The following is a 21,803-nucleotide window of genomic DNA, read 5'->3' on the forward strand; positions in this document are numbered from 1 at the left end:
GCAGCTTTTATTCTTGCTCAAATACAGAGAAAACTCAGTAGGGTTTATGGAGGTCTGGCAGTGTGTAGCTCAAAATCTCAGGCTTTTTTTTTTAAAATACAAGCATTTATTCAATTAATTATAGAACAGTATAAAAAGTGATGTACAAATCACACCAAAGTTCATCCAGAATGCCTCTTTATAAATTACGAGACTGATATGCTAACAAGGCACCTACTTCTCTATAAATTAGTGCTACTTGTTCATTTTACAATGAGATTAAGCCTTCACATGTGTTAACTTCAGATGTGAGTCTGTTCTTGGTGGTTCAGAAGTTTACGTGATTTCGGATGTCGTTAATTTGCTTCACCATTTCTCGTATGTGCTCACCCCTGTAAAATCATACAGTTACTCACTTTGGGGGAATACAATGAATTAATAATCCATTAATATTGATTCTTAAGAATTTAATAATGTTGAAATATCTTAGAAGTGTTTTGCTAAAATTAATGGCTTAAGGTTTCAGATGTATGGTAATGGTAATTCATTTAAGGCTAGCAGCAGCAAATACAGTAGTGCAACTACTGGAAATATTTTTGAACATATTCACTGGGGAATACCTGGATCACCCAACAGAATTACAAAGAAAGACATCCATTTTGACACTCCCTCCATACTCATCTCTTAAATCCTTATTTATCACTATCATAGACCTCCTGTCTTGGTAATTACTTGACTTGCAAACTGTCAAATGCTCTTATCTGGGCAAAGAAAGGTTGATTTTGACATTCTGCAAAGTAAACTACCTTGCAGTAATAGCTGATCAGTAGTACTACTTACTCCTCCTTCAGGATGGATTGAATGCATTTTCGCTGGTAGGCGCTGAGAGTAATGGTGGGCTTTTCAGGACTCAGTACCTTTTCCATCTTTCGTTGTTGGTAGTCTTTTTTCATAGTAACCTTAAGTATCAAAAAGAACACAGACACTTTAGCTGTGGTTTGCTACACATTTTCATAATATTTATTTTAGCCTATTCTTTTTACACTTGACAAAATTATTTTCTGTAGAAGGAACACTTTAAAAAGTACCAACAAAATGTAGCCACCTTGTATCCATTCCTACCTGTTTGATGGCATTGCCCAAATGTCTAAGTTGATCAGGTATCAGCTGTAGTTCTTTCTTCATGTCTCTCTCACTGTCAGAGAGAACTGGGAGCTGAGAGTGAAAACTGTGAAGTACTTTTTTCATCCTGTGCAAGAAGTAAGTAATAAGCAAACGTTGCAGCTTAAGATCACAGCTCCTTAGGAGGAACACAATCCCAACTAAAGCTTCTAATATAGGAATCTGGTGCTTGTGAAGGAGGGCCCTCCAGGGTGGGTTTGGGGAAAGCATAACTGCACTGTGTCTGGTAGGATACACCTCACAGGGAGTGCCCAGCACCTGAGAACTTGTAACACTAGTAGTACCTGAGTGGGGAACTGAATGTTATGCAGTTTATACAGCCCACTGACCTGTTCATAATGTCTTCTTGTTTTTCCTTGGCTTCCTCGTATTTGTCAGCTAAGTGCTCAGCCATTTCCCGTAGACTTTTCCTAATGGCATAAAAAGCAAGAGTCTCTAGGAGTCCACCATGATGATGAAGCCACTAATGTTGCTCACTGTCTTAGGGAGAGCTCCAGCTCCAGTCTAGCTGAACTGTTTGCTTCCTCTCTGGTCTTGGCACTTACCTCTCCTCTCGACAGTAACTGAGATCTTCTAATTGTTTCTTTTTTTGGTCACACAACAATTTGACCCTTCAAGAACAAAAGGAAATTTAATCAGAAGCCAGGTACCAGCCAGGGACTGATTGGTCTGTGAACAGAGGCTGTCCTACCTCCGCTGAATCTCCTCCTTTGCCAGGTCCTGTTTTAGAATGTACTGTTCTCTGAACACCTGGGTGGCTCTGCTGATGAGCTGAAGACATTCTTCGGGAGGAGGAGCCATATCTTTTTCAGATGATCTTAAAAAAAATTCTATCATTACTTTCCTTAGTTGAGTAAAACAACTGAAAACAGACTCATGACCATAACTACTTTTTACAGTTCCTGTTTATTCTTCTCAAATGTCTCCTGGTATCTGTTCTCTCTCCCTGTTCTCACTAGCTGATTAAAGGTGCCCTGTGCTTCTTCCAACCCCAACATAATAAAAAGTATATGAAAAGAAACAGCTGAGGACAAAGAGGATGAAGAACAATTACAGAGAAGGGAGGTGCTTTTTAAAACTGATATGCCCTGGGACTTCCCTGGTGGTCCAGTGGGTAAGAGTCTGCCTGCCAGTACAGGGGACACGGGTTCCATTTCTGGTCCGGGAACTAAGATTCCCTCATGCCTCGGCGCAACTAAGCCCAAGCACCACCAACTACCAAAGCCTGTGCAGTCGAGCCCGTACTCTGAAACAAGAGAAGCCACCGCAATAAGTCCCCACTGACTGAAACTAGAGAAAGCTCACATGTAGCAATGAAGACCCAACACAGCCATGAATTAAAAAAAAAAAAAAAAAGCCGATATGCCCTAAATTCCATACTTCAAAAATGCTGGATTTGCAACACTACGTTGCAAAATGCTTCTAATATGCTTTTCAAAGGAATCCGGGGTTTCAGCCAGAATACGGAGGGGAGACTCTGCCACTTCAACATCTTCTCGGGTACAAAGCAGGGGAGGAGATGCTGGATGGACTGTGCTTCTGCAAAATAAATAAAATTGACCATGGAGATACTTGCTTTAAGTATAGGAAACCTGTCACATCTATCCAGAATTCTGAGGGTTAAGAAACTGTAATAGGTAACAAAAACTCTCAATTACTTCAGAAAGCTTGAAAGACTGAAGACGTGAGCAGCTTGGCAAGTGACTGACTTTGCAGTAATTCAAACCTGGGAGTTTGTTAATAACGTTATTTTATATAGACAACTTACATATCAGGGAGCTGGCAGAAAAACGACTTGAAGGTATCTAGGTAACGAATAGCTTAACTATGGGTTCCTTAAGGGGAACAAGAATTATGAGTTCAGCTGCATACCGCCTTTCTTCCAGAGTTTACACATTCTGTGATGAGCCCGTGAGGCTGGCAGAGATGTAGAAATTAAGAGCGAGCATGGACTTTTAAGTCAGAAAGCCGCATGTCTGCAGCCTCATTCTCAGTGTCCCCTATGATTTCAGCATCTACTTAACCTCTCTATTCCTGTTCCCTCGTCTATGGAATGAGGATAACAGCGCTATCCTTGTAGCGCGGTGGTGGTTTAGTCGCTCAGTCGTGTCCGACTCTTTGTGACCCCATGGACTGTAGCCCACTGCTCTGATTATAGGATGCAGTGCAGGTAAATGGCTCGTACTTCTGAGCCTGACACAGAGTTTAAAATCACTAAATCTATCTAACTCATATTAATGATGGAGTTCAGTATTTTAGTATTCTTTCCACACGTGGAAGTAAAGCTCTCGACTCTGCTAGCCAAAGGAGATGCCAGAAATTATGCCTAAAATAAACTTCCAGAGATGGCAGGAGCAACAGAAATATCCCACTTCCAACCCTCGAGTCAGAAGCCAGAGCATAAACCGTGTATCTTCAGTCTGGTTACTAAGGGCAGCATCCCAGCTTAAGATTCTGCAGAATTAATGAGAGCTGTGTGGGAACACAAGAGTGGGACTTACAGTAAAGGCCTGACAAGGCATTCATAGGTACTGGTGATGCATATCATCGTTGGCCCCAGGATGTCAGGGACAATCCAGAATCCTCGAATCGGAGCTGGCTGCCTGAAAAGAATACACGGCCATAGTTAACACTGCAGAGCGGCCAAGGCAGTGGATCCAAAGCAACAACATGGCTGAGGTTTGTGGCCTTCTCAGGCCTGGGCTAGCAGTTGCCTGGGACATGATATCAGTGCAGTAATCTCAGAGTTGGTGACTGGAAAACCCGTACACTTACAGCTCCAATGGGGCTGAATCAAGCTGTCACTCAGCAGCCTGAGGCCATCTGACTTGAAGGTCACTCAGGAGCCCACAGCCCCCTAGTACTTGCTGTCATCTCAGCAGTTACCATGATACCATGAAGCCAGTTCTCTAGGCATCTTCCTCCCCAACCCGCCCAGAAGCCCCAGGAACCTCTGCACACCTAGCAGAGCACCCAACCCAGTTAAGAACTCAGAATCTCAAGTAGTGTCTTCCTGACATTAAAAATTCAATGCAGGACAGCATCTGTGTCACAGGATTCACTGTACTGTGCACCGCAGGCAGCTTCCTCTCAAGTCATGGTTCTTACTTCACTGAAGAAACCGAAAACTGTGGACCTCAGACAGAAGCTGTCTTTCCTGCCAGTGCGCTCCTCTCCTGCCCTTATGCTCCTCCCACAGCTTGTTTCTGCCCCCTCTCCTCTCTTCTGAGAACCGCTCTATCGACTCTGTGATCACAGACCTCCCCACTGTCTACTTACCCTCAGCTTATAAACAGCTCACACCTGTCCCATCTGAAGCACTCTCCTTAACCTACTCCCTCTCCCTTTAGAGCCAGCAGTCTCTCCACAGGAGCCCGCAGCATTATTTCTCCTGCCACATCTTTCAGTTGTCTTAATTGTGCAGAGGGAGGGGAGTGATGGTGAGTGGGGGGGAGTCTGGGAAGTTAAAATTTTTATTTTGTATTTTCAGTGTGTGAAATATACACACAAAGGAGATGTGCACTCTGCAACCACTCTCCAGACCAAGACTTAGAACACTGCAGGGGCCTTAGACCTCCCATGTGACTCTCCCTGACTACAGCCTTCCACTTGATTTCTATGATACTCAGGTTCTTGTTTTGCTTTATAGCTTTCCTATCTATGTACGTATCCATTCGTATTCAACACTGTTCAATTTTACCTGTTTATGAAATGTTTATACATGAGATTTTTATTACCTGTCTTCCCCATTTTTCACCTGTGCTATCCTCTACTGCCCCCATAAGCGTTTCTCTGTGGTTCCTGATGAGCCCCCATGTTGTCCAGTGTGGACACGTCACCACTCTGCAATGCTCTGCTGTGCTTATTTGAGGCTGCTGCCCACTGCCTCCTCTTTGAAACATCCTCCTCCCAAGCATCCTTCCCCGGGTTCTCTTTCAGTCTCTCTGGCCTTTTACTCCAGTTTCCCTCCTGGGCTGGGTTCCTCGTCCTCTACTCGCTGCTTGGAAGAAAGTGCTGACTCCCTGCTCAGGTCTCCTCTACTCACTCTAGGCCCTTTTCTGGGGAACCTATTTTGGTTTATTCTAATCATCAAATATTTACTGAGTACATCCCAGGCACCCTGTCAAGACACTTCAGTGTACAGACATGAGGTGATGGTATAAACAAAGTATGAAACAGGGCTTCCCTGATGGCTCAGTGGTCGAGAATCCACCTGCCGTTGCAGGAGATGAGTTTGATCCCTGGTCTGGGAAGATCCCACATGCCTTGGAGCAACTAAGCCCATGTGCCGCAACTATTGAGCCTGTGCTCTAGAACCCAGAAAGCCACAACTACTGAGCCTGCGCCCCCTCGAGCCTGTACTCCGCAACAAGAGAAGCCACCACAATGAGAAGCCCTCACACTGCAATGAAGAATAGTCCCCGCTTGGTGCAGCTAGAGAAGACTGTGGCGCAGGGAAGACTCAGCACAGCCAAAAATAAGTATGAAACAGACAAACATGGTCTCTGCCCTCATGAAACATATATATTCTAGTAGTGGTGACAGACAGTAAATAAACACAAACATGAATATAAATATGTGCTTCAAAGATAAAGAATAAAAGAATCTGAAGGGGTTCTGGAAAATCAAGGGAACTCTCTATGAACTGATATTAAGTTAAGATTAGATAGAAGAATCAGAGTTAGTTAAGTGAAGCCTGGGGTTATGATGGGAGAAATACCTCTGAGACAGAGGACACACAATGTGGAGTGGCCGTGGGCAGAGGAGAGCTTTTGAAGAACAGATTCTTCTGGGGTGAAGAATCCTGTCTACGTGTGAGTGTAATATACACATATACCCATGGACCTGAATTACTGGAACAACTACTATCTGTGTTTACAAGGGCAAGAAGGCCCTTACCTGCATGGTAGTGGCTTTGTACAAAGAATGTGTTCTACAAAGCATTTCTGTTCTGTAGCCAGTTCCTGTAAACTGTCCTTATCTTCTTCATCTACAAAAGAACACATTATAGAACACAAATCCATTACCAGATATATGGATAGCAAATATTTACCCCCATTCTGTAGGTTGTTTTTAGTGTTTTCTTCTATGTGGTACATAACTTTTGTTTTCATATTTTAGTCTTTGGTCAATTTTGAGTTCATTTTTGTGTCCAATTTCAATCTTGCATGTAGATGTACACTTGTCCCAGCACCATCTGTTGAAGACTATTCTTTCCCCCATGTAATTGTTCTAGGACCCCTGCTGAAACCAACTTAACTGTAAATGTAAAAGTATATTTCTGGACTCTCAATTCTATTCACTGACTTATATCTGTATCCTTACACCAATTATCATACTGTTTTGATTACTGTACCTTTCTAATAAGTTTTGAAATTGCAAAGTGGGTCCTCCAACTTTTGTTCCTGTTTTTCAAGATTGTTTTTTACATCTATACTCATAAGAGATATTAGTCTCTAGTCTTCTCTTCTTGGGATGTTGTTGTCTGGCTTTTATCACAATATTATCCTCATAAAGTGATCAGGGAAGTGTTTTCTCCTCTGTTTTTTGTAAGAGTTTATGAAGAATTGGTATTAATTCTTCAAAGGGCTTCCTAGGTGGTACAGTAGTAAAGAATCCTCCTGCTAATGCAGGAGACATAGGAGATGTGGGTTTGATCCCTGGGTCAGGAAGATCCCCTGGAGTAGGAAATGGTAACTCACTTCAGTATTCCTATTGGGAAAACTCCATCGATAAAGGAGCCTGGCAGGCTATAGCCCAGGGGGATGCAAAGAATCAAACATGACTGAGCGAAGCACAGTAATCAAAATCAGTTTTGATTACTGATTCAATCTCATGTTATATATTGTTATATAATATGTCTATTCAAATTTTCTATTTCTTTTTTAGTCAGTTTTGTTGATTTGTATCTTTCCAGAAATCTGTCCATCTCATTTAGCTTATCTAATTGGCATATAGTTGTTCTTGGTATTCCCTTATCATCTTTTGTTCTTGGTATATCCTTACAATCCCATATTTTTGTATGGTCAGGAGGAATAGCCCCTCTTTCATTTCTAATTGTAGTAACTTGAGTCTTTATTTCTTGGTCAGTTTACCTATAGGTTTGTCAATTTTGCTGATCTTTTCAAAGAACTATCTTTTGGTGTCATTTATTTCCTCTATTGTTTTTCTGTTCCAAACTAATTTTTCATAGACTATGAAACATACGAAAAGCACAAAAACTCACCTGACCCAAGAAACTTGTGAAGTTTATGAATCCAAGTTAGTCCAACACTATGTACACCAGCTTCATGAGTACAGTGGTATCTTGAGGGACACTTGGGATCTGAAAATGGAATCAACAATATAAAGGAAGCCATTAGAAAACTAAGAGAATTCACCCGAGTAGGCCACAAATGCATCTGCAGATGGAAGTGATGCAAGGTCAATAGGACCTTCATACTGTGGCACTTATGTCAGGGGTTTGGGAATTTAAAAACATGACTTCAGTTTTCAAATACATTTTAAAAGTATAATTAAGAAACTCATTTCAAATATGTTATTTTTCCAAGTATTAACCCAGAGTTCACCGAACATAAACACTTGCTATCAAGTAACTGACTTATGCCTTTCTGTCCATCTCTGTGCGTTTATTTACAGTTTTCAAAATAAAATGGTAAGAGAGGCTCTAGCTCTGTAAAAAACCTGTGCTCGCACACATCTACTTACATGAAACTGTTGAAGCTACTGCACTCCTCCAGCACAGGTGCTGAAAAGACTTCAGCACAGCAGCTTAGTGAACAGTCCTGTCACAGATGGTAAGTCAGGTGTGAAACGTGCAGTTTTACTTGTCCTGATAACGTTGACTTACAGAGAATTGTTTGTTGAAATTTCAGATATAATTTTTGTTTATATTTACACCAAGAAATATGAGCAGTTATTACATAATTTTAGTGAACATTTCTCTATTTATTTGAAGCCCTAGTTATCAGTAACACTATCGTTACACTAAAAGATGAACTCTTGAATATTTATTATTTATATTTATCCCTGTGACTCAGGATTTTTAAAACATTAAACAATGAAAACAAGATATTTTAAAAAATGTATATATTAAAGCTGATTTAAGATGGCAACTGTCAACCATAAGCTCCTAAACCAAATTTTTCTTTTATCTAACATCCTCACTTTCTCACTGCTGACTTTATAGTAAGTAAATGTTGTAAAGTAAACGTTATATTATTTTTATCTGTTTTATATGTTGAGGTTCTGCGTAACACCTCTGAAAATAGCATTACCGTTATGAACAGTAAAAAAAAAAAAAACGCTTCTGGCAATCTCTATGGCAATCATCTCTCTGAACAATAAAGTACTGAAAAGTTTCTTTTCATTTGCCCATACCTTAGACTTAATTTGGGATTTCCAAAGCTCAAATCATCTCATTAGGATTCCCCTTGCTTAAAATGACTTTTTGAAATGTGTCTGTGGTGCTGAAGTCAACAGAAAAACCCTAATATTGGGAATCTATTGTGAAAAAAGGAAATACTAGTAACTGCAGTAGTAAATTTGCTAGACACCCCTGACAAGATATGTGGTAACATAAGCCATTCATTTATGTCATTAAAAATCTGGGAATGTTTCAGTGATTGTAATATGCTTCAAGTACAAACATGAATGAGTGAAAAATTTATTAGTTTCATATATGAAAATGTTCTCTTATTCAAAGAATCAAGAAAAAAGCCTACAATTAAGATTTCCCAAAGACATATGTATCTATAAGGAAACCAATTAGTTTATGTTACTTTACCTCACTAGGTCTCAATTTCCTCGTCTAGCAAAGTTCTGAGACTTAATATTTAGACTATATCTCTCCAGTTAGCGAGATTAGACATGTCCAGTGAGTTCTCTTTGCTGGTCTATTATATAAAGGCTACTATGCTCTTAAATGTTAGGCTATACTTTAGTATAGAGTTGAAGCCAGTATTACCAAACTTGAGCAAACTGGCTAATAAGACTGTAAGCAGATTAGGTCAGGCTGCTTCATGATTGAACTCCCTTTCTCCGGACTGAAGAGAGGAAATCTATGAAAGGTTCACCCCATTATTCCTGACTGAGGAAGCTTTTGTTCCTCATTCTTCACAGGGAAGACACCTAGATCCTAGAGGAGACTAAGAAAAAGTTGAGGAGCAATGATAGGATTTTTATGTCAGAAGGGAATTTAGAGATCATCTGATGTTATCCCTGTTATTTTTAGGTGAGAAAATTAATGATCAGAGAGGCTGAATAAATGTCCAATACTACAGAGCTGATTAATGTTAGAGCTGTAACTAAGACCTAGGACACTCCAGACTCCTAGTTACCAACTCCTTCCAGTCAACCACCCTGAGTCTGAATGACACATGTGACACACTCTGTGACTGTCTCAGCAGTTTAGCCAAGAGCTCCCTAGATGAACAGAGATAAGCTGCCAGAAAGCTCTGGAGCCAACCCAGATAAGTTAAAGCAAAAGAAAAAAAAGATAAAAAGGTAACATTCAAATGGGCCTGGGTATAACAAGATAGTATGTTCTCAAATGAAGAAAGGTATTTTAAAAAGATATCTTAATACAAGAATATTATCACTTTATTTTTTAAATTATTTTTACAGTTTATTAAAGTTTACATACATTGAACAGTTTGAATAATGAACCTACTTTTGATTAGACCAGGAAAAAAAAATCACTATTATAAATCTGAGTTGATCCAGCCTGAAGATCACAATCTGAATGAAAACTTGGGAATTTTGCTTTTCTTGAACCTATAGTGTAATGTTGTGACTAAAAGGCCAAAAGAACCTAGTCAAATTTTTAAAGGCTGGAACCACATAAAAATAAATTACACAGGAATGGTCTGTGATAATCTCGTATAAATATAATGAGAGATAAGAACTAAATTTAGTGAACACTTTACCTCTGTGAAGTTTGATTGGACAAGAAAAGTCAGAATCAAAGGGCTCGTCCTCTCCAGATGCCAGTTTCAGGGCAAGCTCCAACTCAACACACTCAAACACATACAGAGATGGAATGAGGTCAGCCCTGGAATCCCAGGACTTTTCCGACTATAAACAAACAAACAAACAACATGCACTGTAACTTTAGTGTTTCATGTTCCTTTGAAAATGTACACAACTAAAAACAGAAGCAAAAAGCTGTATCAAATAGTGCTTCCAAACTTTTCTTAATTCCACCCTCTATTCGAACAGTGTGCTTTGTTACTCTTAAAAGAGAATAAAAGGCTTCTCTGCTCTAAGGAAGATGTAATCACACAAATTTAGAGAAGAGCCAATTCAGTTATTTAAAGGTTCTTTATACCTGTCACCAAAGGTAGCAGTTTAGAGTTAAGAAACATGTAGGCTGCTGGACCAAATAAGCTGGGTTCATCCTAACTTTTTTCAATTTAAGTATTTAGAGTGGGCTTCAATTAATTTTGAGTGTTAAGTTTCCAAAACAGTGCCAGATATAAAATTCCAAAATAAATGCCAGATACGTAGCTCAGCAGGTAAAGCACCTGCCTGCAATGCAGGAGACACAGGAGACATGGGTTTGATCCCTGGGTCAGGAAGATCCCCCGGAGGAGGAAATGGCAACCCACTCCAGTATTCTTGCCTGGAGAATTCCATGGACAGAGGAGCCTGGCGAGCTACAGTCCACAGAGTGGCAAAGAGTCAGATACAACTGAGCACATGCGCGTGCGTGCACACACACACACACAGTATAAAATTCCTCCTATACAAAGCCTTCATACCATTCTAAGAACTGTCCCAGTGTTGGAGATACGAATATGCCCATGATTGCCCGACTTACTGTTTGGTCATCTTCTTCTTCCCCCTCCAGCACAACACAGTGATACAGCATTCCTGACTCAGTAGCAATCACCAGGATGTTAGGGACACACGGTAAGCAGAGCACAGCACAAGCATCGTAGCCATAGTTATCTTCAGCAGCAGGGTGCATGGGCAACGGGCCCAACAGCTTGCCCACACTCCCAGGGCTAAAAAAAAAGAGTGAAAACATACTCGAGAAATGTTGACAGAAGACCATACCTATCACTTAAAACCCTTCTTGACTCTGTCTCCAGCTATGAGACACTGATTAAAAATATAGTCTATTCCCAATGTCTCCACTTTTCCACTTTCCCACTCAACTTCCACCCCTTTGGTGCTTCTCTACTGGAGATAATTTTGTCCCCAAGGGGACACTGGTAATGTCTGGAGACATTTTTGGTTGCCACAACTGGGAGGATGGGGACAGGTTACTGGTGTCTAGAAGCCAGAGATGCTGCTAAACATTGCCCTACAGGGCAGCCCCTGTCAATAATGCAGAGGCTGAAAGGGGCCAGCCCTCAGTTTACTGTGGTCTATGCCTTCACCACTCGACTGAAGTTGTACGATGGTTTTGGTTTGTAGCATGACTTTCTGATGAACAAGGAACCACACAGCAGGGACTCTGCCTTCGATCTTGTATTCCCATATTCTGCCACATATTGAGCCCTGAATAAATATCTATTGAGCTGATTTATAAATATATCATGATGTTTAGACTTGGGCCCTATGCCTCTCTAATTACAAACTTTCCCAGAATTCTTATACTCTACTGACTCTCTCACCAGAACAGTTTTCTCTCTAGTCCTGTATTTCCAACTGTCCATGGAATACTTCCAAATTATTGGAATTATTTATTTCAAATTAGTTGCCCTTCCTGACCTCACTATTTGTATCAATGCCTCACTCACTTATCCAAAGGGCAACTAAGTCTTATTGACCCTTCCTTTGTAGTATTTACTATGTTCATTTCTCCCTCACATTACCACAAGAGTTTAAACTCTTGAAGACCGTAAGCTAAATTTTGGAACAGTTTCTTTAGAAGTCCCTCTATTCTAGTCCCTTTCCAGCCAATTGTTCTATCCTCCTGTTTAGAAACCATCACTGTCTTCCTATTACTCTATTCCTACAGAAAAGACTCCACATCCCTTAACTAGGTGGCTTGACTCCACCAAGTTTTCCCTGGACAGATCCCTCCAGGTTTACCCCTAAACGCTCCCTGCCTGAATTTTCACCTCTAGTCCCAAGTGTTTGATCACTGGGCCCTTGAATGACACTTGCACTTGCCTATTTTCATACTTGACTTCAAGCTGCACTTCTGACTAAAATGGTCATTGACGCTTCATTTAATCCTGCTTTAAAGCCTTAAGTTCCATATGACACAGTCCTTCTCTATGAAATTCTCCTTAACTTCTTCAGTCAGAATCATCTCTCCTTCCTCTGGGCTTTTATGTACCATGAATATAGTCTAAATCATTACCTTTCCATGGTTATGTATGTCTCTTCCCCACAACTGGGACATTAAAAGACCCGATTACCATGTCTCACCATCTCCATGGTACCTTGTTCACTTGAGATCCACGATACAGATCTTCCTTGACTTAAGGTGGTGTTACATTCCAATAAATCCATTGTTAAGTTGAAAATATTTTAAGTCAAAAAAGGATTTAATACACCTTACCTATCAAACATAGCTTAGCTGGGCCTACCTTAAATGTGCTTGGAACACTCACATTAGTCTACAATTGGGCAAACTCGTCTAACACAAAGCCTATTTTATAATGAAGTGTTCAATATCTCTAATTTATTGAGTACTGTACTGAGAGTGATACACAGAATGGCTGCAAGTGTATCAGCTGTTTACTTTTGTGATCGTGTGGCTGACTGGGAGCTGTGCTCACTGCCCAGCATCACAAGAAGCTATCAATTGACTACCACTAGCCCGGGAAAAAAATCAAAATGAAAAACTTAAAGTACACTTTCTCCTGAATGTAACTGGTTTTGCACCATTGTAAAATCGTAAGTCTGACTAAGTTGGGGACCATTTGTAAATACTTTTTGATTGACTAGACTTTGTGAACACAGATCCAGCCTTAAGAGATTATCCAAATATTCTATAGAACTTACTCAAATAATATGAAGAAAAAAAGGTCAAATGATCTGCACAAACTTTCTCTCCAAAATGGGCAAGCCAGCATTGAAAGGCTGCAATATTCCCATAAACTCATAAACATGGACCCCGGGTCCAACTATGACAATCTATACCGCAGCACAAGCTCGACTTTCATTTCAGGTGGGTTCCCCTCTCAGCTTACCTGTGCAACAGACTAATGTATGTAAGGAAAGTCTCCCCATTCTCATATAAGATGTACAGAGGGTAAGCTGCTACTTCTTCTTTGCCTTTTTGTCCAAATATGTGCTTCGGGACTGCTGACAATGGCCCAAAGTCAAATGCAACTGCTGTCTCTCCCAGAGATGCAGTGTAGGCCCTTCTGAAAAGAGAGTTAAAAAACAAAATGAAAACAAAACTTCCAATAACAGCAGATGGGGTGGAATTTGTATTCAATGGAGTGAGAAGACAAAAGGTTACGATTATGAAGAATGTTAAACAATGCTGGAAAAGGCTCATAATATTAAATGAAAGCAGTAGACCATAGAACTATATAAACTGTTTAAATATACAGTCACACAAATAGTAAAAATACACTCATACAGACACACATAAATAGAAAAGAAACAGGAAGAAAACACATAAAGACATCCATAGTTATTTCTAAGCAGTAGGATACATTCAGTCCACAAATATTTACTAAGTATCTCCTTTGTGCCAGGCACTGTAGGTTCTGGGAAACGTCAGTGAATTAAACAAAGGCCCTGCCCTCTAACGAAAGAGATGTCAACAGAGAAGACACAATCAGATAACACAAAGTCAGAAAAAGATGTTATGAAGAAAAATAAAGCAGGGGAAGGGGGTGCTGATGGAGGTGCTACTTTAGGTGACCTGGGAAAGGCTCTGATAAGGTGATATTTGAGCAAAGATTTGAAGGAAGTAAGGCAGTGAGTCTGTGGTTATGTGGAGGAGTAGTAGTTAAGGAGGAGTAGTTGAGGCAGAGGCTGTGAGGAACTGCAAGAAGGCTGAGTGGCTGGAGCTCAGAGCCAAGGCAGTGGGAGTACTGAGGTGAAAGTGTGCAGTAGGGGGCAGACCGGTAGGCCTTCAGGCCATTGAATCTCTGAGAAATGAATGAAGTATGGAGAGCAGGGAAGTAGAATGAGCTGATTTATGTCCAAAAGTAGCACTCTGGTGCAATATTAAGATCACACTATAGGAAGTTTTTAAATATTTCATTTTCTTAATACTTTTCTATAGTTTTCCCAATTTTCTACAAAAATATACATTACCTTTATAATCAGTAAAAATAAATAAAACGTGCTATTTTATCATTCAAAAAATTTTGTATAATTGGTTTTTCAAAAAGATTCAGTTTAATACAAAGGTAATGAATATGGTTAAAATAAAACCACAATTTCATACAGCTTTTGAGACAGTCAACATCATTCCAAGGTGTGATAAGTACTATATCTTAGTGCCTTTATCACGTGCAAAGGTATATGGTACTAGGAGGCAAAAAATGAGGAATCCTCAAATCCAGAATAAAAGAACTGCCTGAGAGTTAAACTAAACAATTAGGACAACGACTGGAAACACACAGACACATCGGTTATTTCAAAAAGACTTAAAGCTATCCAAACCTAACTGGAACTTAATATAGTAATATTTCTAATAATGATGGAAGGTATCAATTAATGAGTACTTATTCTGTGCCATGTTAAGCACTTTCTATGCACGATCTCATTCATTCTGTACAATAATCCAAATAAATGGTGACTACTTTTTAAGTGTTATTTATTTATTTGCCTGTGTCAGATCTTAGTTGTAGCATGTGGAATCCCTTGTTGCAATGCACAGCCTCTCTAGTTGTGGCACACGGGCTCAGCAGTTGCACTGCTCGGGCTTGTATGCTCCACGGCATGTGGTATCTTAGTTCCCTGACTAAGGCCTGAACCTGCGGCCCCCATACTGTGCGTTGGATTTCCAACCACTGGGCCACCAGGGAAGTCCCCAATGGTCACTACTTTTTACAGTCATGGAATATATAATCATGGAAATGAGGCCAAGTCAAACTGAATAACTTGCCAGATGCCACAACTGACAAGTGGCAGAGCTAAGACTGGAGCGCAGGTGCTGACACCAGAGCCAAAGTTCTTAACAACTGCATTTGCTCTATAGCCTCTCATCTAGACAGTGAGTCTGGCAAAGGTTGAGAAACTATGGAAATGCTCTGCTGACACCAGAACAGGACCTATCAATTCTCAGGTGTTTCCCCATCGTGGAGATGGATGGATGGGACTTGAAGAAGCTAATGCTATATAAGACATTAAAGTCATCTGACTGAAAACTTTCAGTTCTGGGACTAATGAATTAATTAATTCATTAATTAATGAGAATTAATGTGGTCCCAGGCTAGTGGCAACCTCTGACTCCTAACAGAAGCTGAAGAAATTCCTCTCTGGAAGAACATACTCCCAGCTCAGGCTCTTGACATTACCAGACATTAAGATCAAGTAAACACAAGTTCACAATGAGAGATCAGCAACCACAGGAGGAAATGACCATGATTACAGGACAGGAGGAAGAACAAACACAGATTTAGATCCCCGCCTCGCCATGACTTCAGATACTGAAACTATCACATAAAGAATAGCTGTATGTAAAATATTCAAAGGAATAACAGAAAAACAAAAATAGACTATTAGATATGACCATTATGGAGACATGAAAAGAACTAATTGGAACTTCCAGAAATATTGCTACTACGGGCTTCACTCCACATACACATCCTGTGGGTGATAGGGTGTGGTAATCACCAAAGACTGAGCAGGAGGCCAGAGGAAGGGAGTTTGTAAGTTCAAAGGGTGATTCTGTTACTGGTCAAAGTAGCCAGGAACTTGCTCTGCAGTGGGCAAGAAAATGTAAGATAAGCCAGGGTCACATGAGAAGCAGGAGGCAGTCTATGGTCCACTCCAGCTTCTGGGGTATTAGGTGCTGGTCTGGGGGTCCAGCAATCTGCTCGTCCATACTGAGTGAACAGCCAGCAGGCCTCCAGCCCAACACTCTCACCTTCCACTTTTTCTGTGACTTTGAAATATGATAATTCATTCTCTTATTCAAGATACAACAGGGACTAAATTTCAGCTACTCAGTTTTGAACTTTCTTGAAAAAAGATCAAGCTAGCAAAGTAACTTTCAGATTTGTAACTTCTCATTACCTACTCTTATTGCCTATTTTTTCTTTTTCTCATATTACCAAAAACCATGCTAAAGTTACCTTTGGAAAATCTTATAATCTTAAAATTGCACTTACAATCCCAATAAACCAATTTTAAAAAATTTAATGACAGAAATAAAACTTACCCTTTGTTGAGTATTAGACTTTCCTCTTCTGCTTCTGAAAGTACAATGACCTTAGTCGGTGTCTGGGGCTCACGCAAAGAGTAAATTCTAGCAATCAAAAGAGAACAAAGCCGGCACTTAAAATTCTCTTTCATTTCCCAAAGTTGCTCCTTCCTTTCCACCCAGTCAGTTTTTGAGAATTTTCCTACCAGTCATTACAACCATTTGCCAAAGATCTGGCTGTTACTGACAAAAGTAGCCTACTTCATTTGTTCTGTAGCAACCTAAAAGGAAGGCTTCCTTGGTACATGAAGAAATATTCTCTACCCTTATCAAAATTCCTTAAATCAGCCTTCCCCTACCGCTGCACCGCAGTTCTTAGCCATATACACCTTGGCTAGTCATCTCACAAACTTTTTATATAAGGCAGATCCAGAAAGTTAACTGGTAATATCAATCTCTGTAGGACTAGGGCATTTAATCATAACAACACAAACCTGGAAAGCAGCTTTAGAAATGATCAAATCAAACCTGCTCATTTGACAAATTAGAAACAGATGCCCAACTTGTTGTTTTTTAACATCCCAAAGACAGAAGTGACATTGGGACAAGAATTCAAATCGCTCACTTTCCAATTAAATTCTCTTTTTCTCTATGCTATATCACCTCCAAAAGAGTGACATGGTGAAAGCAGTTTAAGGGAGATTATTTTAATAGTTAGATTGGGAATGGAGAGACTGGAGGCAGAATAGACTAGTTGAGAGGGAACAGCAGTGATTAAGACATGTAAGTTAGGGCAGCTGAACACTGCTCCCATGATGGAGAACAGGTTACAGCAGCCATCATAGTTTTCCAAGCTGTTAACTGGCAATTAGAGAATCTTCCCACTCACAATGTTCTTGCCTGGAGAATCCCAGGGACAGGGGAGCCTGGTGGGCTGCCGTCTCTGGGGTCGCACAGAGTCGGACATGACTGAAGCGACTTGGCGGCAGCAGCCCACTCACAAAGCTGTACAATACAGACTTACCTTATGACGTTGTCTGACGTTAACAGCACTATGCGGGGATCTAGCATCTCGCTCGGAAACCAGGCAGCATACTTCAGAGTCAGAGAGGTTGAACTGGTGAAAAATCTCTCAGCAACGGGAGTGGTACTAAAATAAAGACAGCAATTTTCCAAAACTTTCTAAAGGAAAACGTATCTCAACATTTTTTGCTCTTCTTTCCTTTAAATTCCTTTTTCAAACCTCTTGCTGAGACAGCATTCAAAGCATCTACCAACCAGTATCAAAGAATCAAATATTTTCTAAACTGTATTTTATAGAGTACCAGTGATTTTAGACAGAGTAACTTATCCTTTTAGTAACTTTGTGAAGAAAATACAAAGGCGGTTATTGTCACTCCTATTGTGGTTATGAAACAGAGACTTAGAAAAGAAACATTTTCGAGGAGGCCCAACCTAAGGATTGTGGAGCTAAAGGTATGTTTCTACCTTATATTCTTTTCAGATCTTTCACACTCTCATTTCTCAAGATTTGTTGACAAAGAAAAAAATACAAAACTAAGTTATACTTATGAGAAAACTGTTTGGCTCACAAATAACTGCTTTTAAAGCATCTTATTTCAACCTACTTGGTAAAACAGCCTGACTTCCAATGAGACAGAAATGTGGTAATTAGGCAAAATATATATATCATATATACTATACAAGTCATTATCACAAGAAACCAATGTGCAGACTATCTACAGTACACTGACGTTTCAACAGTAGCAGAGTAAACACACCTTAAGAACCACTGATTTTAAGGAATTTTCTGCATGTAATACAAATTATACAGATAAACACTAAGTGGAAATACAACTTACCTACAATTCACTGTTGATTTTCCACCTTCAAATTCAGAATTCTTTCCCCATCTTTTAGGTAATTCTAATATCATAAGTCCTTTTATTCCTACAAGTGCTACATGATGTTGTGTTGGGCTTAACAAGACTTGATAGATTTCAAACAGGGGTGGATTTATGCAAAGCAATCTCTGAAAATTAAAGCAAATTGGTCAAATAGTTCACTTTAATGTAAACATATATGGCAGTTACTAGAAAGCATAGTACCACTTTAGTTTTCTATTAGTGTAGGATAAAAAAGCATTCTGGATAAGTACTAACACTTCAGCCATTAACTGATGAAATATTTTTTTAACTGCTTACATTGGAATATTATATAAAATGCATCAGATTTCCCTACTTTGGTAAATACTACATATAATTTCCCTTTTTATGATCAAATTCCAGACTACCACTTTAGCCTCAATTCTCCACCATTTCCCACTTGTACTTTATACTCCAGATTAACCTGTATTTCTGGGAAATCACTATGTATTTCTGTACAACTATCCTTCCTGCAATGCCCTCATTTTCTCTTTTTAGCTGGCCGACACATTCTTGGAGACTCAGTTTCTATGTACTTTCCTCCCCGCAAAAAATCTCTAATTTTCTGGCCAGGAACCAGTGCATCTTTTCTGTCCTCCTACAGCACACCCTAAATAATTCTACTGTAGTCCTTATCACCCTGCATTCTAATTATCCTTTTACTTGCTCATCCCACACAACTGTGAATTACCTTAGCTCTGTGTCTTTCCTGTTATCCTTGGCATAGTATGTGGCGTGTTGCTAACTCTCAGTATATGTTTTAGTTGACTAGCCAGTTAAGAACTCAGAAGTATTAGTAAATAATTACTATGTTATAAATAGTACAATAAGATAGTGGCTTCAAGAGCTTCTGCAGCAAGTAAAATGCTGCTTTACCTAAGCAGATTTAGTCATGGAACAGAGATATTTTCGGGAGGGTTCTGTTAAGTTGTCTGTCTTGGCATTAAATGCCTTCCAAAAAAAAAATTGCACTTCTTCCTATTTCTTCTCTCATGAGTGTCTCAAATTCCCTCTTTCTTTTCTAACCACTTTCACTAATAAACCAAGAGCAATGTGTTGCTTATCCTGATGTATCGAGAATCACCCTCTGCCAAAATCGTATTATACAAGACTGTTGAATATAATGTGATTCCAATTAATTGTTACTTGTGTAAGTCTGGGCTTTGTTTTTTGAGGTTTTTTTTTTGGGGGGGGGATTGCTTTTGCTTTTAGCTGTCCTTTGCTGATTCTAATCAAATTGTTTTTTCTCTGGTCAATGGTTCGTTCCTTCCTTCCCCCATCTTCTCAATCTTCTACATGATTCTAACAATCTATCTCAAATCAAAGGCCATCTTTCTTTGGCAGAACAATCTCATCACTTTAGGTCACCTGTGATAATCACAGTATTCAGGCGTTTTTTGGTTTGATCATGGTTTGATTTTTCAAGTCATTATTCATGCCTTTGATCTGGTTTTGGGGGGGGTTAATTTGGTTTTTAAAGTTACTATTCATCTTTTTGTTTCCTTTAAAGTTGCAACTCATGCTAAGCTGCTTTCTCCTCTCAGATTTTGGATTTCTGAGGATTGAAGGTCATTCAGACAGTCATCAATATTGTACTGAGAGTTCATATGTTCCAGGCAAACAGAAGTACTGGGAATACAAAACTAAGTAAGGCAGACAGCCCTGCCTTGGTGCCTGTAATCCAGAAAATAATTCAGGCAATGAATTAACAAATATAAATAATTTAATTATGACTGTGCTAAATTCTGCACAGCGATATAGGGCGCTATTGTTAATATTGTATGCCGAACATCTAATAATTACTCTTAACTTAAATTTTAGGACTTCTCTAGTGGTACAGTGGTTAAGAATCCGCCTGCCAAGGCAGGGGACATGGATTCCTTCCCTGGCCCGGGAAGATTCCACATGCCTTGGAGCAATTAAGGCTGTGCACCAGAACTGCTGAAGCCCATGTGCCCTAGAGTCCCTGCTCTACAACAAGAGAAGCCACGGAAATGAGCAGCAGCTGGCATTCTCAGCATCTAGAGAAAGCACAGACAGCAATGAAAACCCAGCACAACCAAAAATAAATTAAAAAAAAAAAAAAAGAACTATATTAAAAAAAAAACTGATATTTTAAAGTTAGTAGACTGTAGGCTCCTGACCTGTTTCCAAAACTGCAGAAACGTTGCTAGCACCTTATTCAAATCATTTCTCATTGACAAGGTTCAACCAGCACACAACAGCTGCCATAGGTTACAATGGGTGCCAAGTTTTCTTATTTTGTAATCTTTAAAGGAAAGGGATCAGCTTGTTATAAATAAACGCTTCCATAAAGCAACGTTGAATCACAAGAAGTCTAACACTCTCTGATTACACCGACTTTCACATGCTGCTGGTTTCTCCAAGACAAGCCAATATCCCTTTCAACTTTGGGGATGGCCTAATTTCTTGAAAGAATTAACAAAGGATTCCGCCTCCATGTCAGGAAATCTGGTGCTTTGGAATCGACGACCTGACTTGAGGCTCACAACCACCCCAGGAGAAAGTTAGCATTGTCCCTCTTATTTTATACTAGAACGCCGTGACACCGGTTTCTCAGGATCCACCTCCTAAAAACAGCGAATACACCCAAGCTCTAAAGCCACGTATCCCCGCTGTTTTTCTTCAGAGCACCTGCACCACTGATTCTTTACTGTGACTCCACGCTCCTTCCCTTCCTCTCAGACCCGGACAACTTAAGCACCTTGAGCGCATAAGTTTCTGTAACAGTGTCCGGCGCGATGTCAGAGTCAATGAATATTTGTGGAAGGAATGAAATACGGGGAGAGAGGCTTCCAAAGGTTCGGCGGCCACGGTAGAGCGAATGAAAAGGAGAGGGGACTTCTTCACTGGCTGCTGGGCACCCCCCCCCCCCAAAAGACGTCTGCTTACGCTCGCATAGCACCCCTCCCACCCAGCAGACGAAAAACAGCCAGGATGCGACAGGGACGAAAACGCTAGCTGAGGGTCGTTTCCCAATTCGGCCTGGCCTTACCTGGTACTGGGAGAGGGAGGGCTCCTCACCGACGCCGCTGGGGCCCCGAAGGCGCACAACTAAGAAAGAGCTGTCTTCTGGGTCCCACAGAAAGAGCTCTCCGCCGAGGCCCAAGACCAGGTTTCTCGTCAACAACTGAGGAGGCAGCGGCGGCGACGAAGGCAATGATGAAACCGGCTTCTCAGTTTCGGCTGAGCTCTGGTTTTTCAGTCCCTCTCGGAGCCGCAAAAACACGGCGTGGTTGGGCAGCCAGGTCTGCCACAGCTCACCGTCGCCCGGGCCGCCTTCGGCGCCCGCCATTTTGAACCCACAACTCTCCGCGGCCTCGCCGCTGAGCGCAGCCAATCCGCTTCCAGTCGTCCACTGCTTTGGCCAATCATCGAGCAGGCAGACCGGAAACACGATACAG

General features: G+C 40.5%; 1 protein-coding gene across 7 annotated transcripts; it reads right to left on the bottom strand.

Moving 5' to 3' along the window:
- Positions 1–83: 83 nt before the first annotated feature.
- Positions 84–21,713, bottom strand: NUP88 (nucleoporin 88). 7 transcript variants are annotated; one of them, XM_081579071.1, is made up of 18 exons: positions 21,395–21,713; positions 20,523–20,647; positions 18,316–18,485; positions 17,478–17,603; positions 16,472–16,558; positions 13,314–13,487; positions 10,982–11,168; positions 10,089–10,236; positions 7,388–7,486; positions 6,061–6,151; positions 3,663–3,764; positions 2,542–2,700; positions 1,853–1,978; positions 1,707–1,772; positions 1,491–1,571; positions 1,102–1,228; positions 820–938; positions 84–371 (listed from the first exon to the last, which is right to left on the bottom strand). In XM_081579071.1, the coding sequence occupies exons 2-18, from the start codon at positions 20,574–20,576 to the stop codon at positions 308–310; spliced, it is 1,980 nt and encodes a 659-aa protein (XP_081435197.1). In that variant the 5' UTR covers positions 20,577–20,647; positions 21,395–21,713; the 3' UTR covers positions 84–307. The 7 variants fall into 7 exon arrangements, 5 of the variants coding, with proteins under 5 accessions (XP_081435197.1, XP_081435196.1, XP_081435195.1 ...); XM_081579070.1 differs by having other exon boundaries at positions 13,314–13,490; XR_014079243.1 differs by lacking the exon at positions 20,523–20,647 and having other exon boundaries at positions 1,487–1,571.
- Between the last annotated feature and the right edge of the window lie 90 nt (positions 21,714–21,803).

Source organism: Giraffa tippelskirchi, chromosome 3, assembly GCF_054371585.1.
Source record: "Giraffa tippelskirchi isolate mGirTip1 chromosome 3, T2T-mGirTip1v1.2.pri, whole genome shotgun sequence".
NCBI lineage: Eukaryota > Metazoa > Chordata > Mammalia > Artiodactyla > Giraffidae > Giraffa > Giraffa tippelskirchi.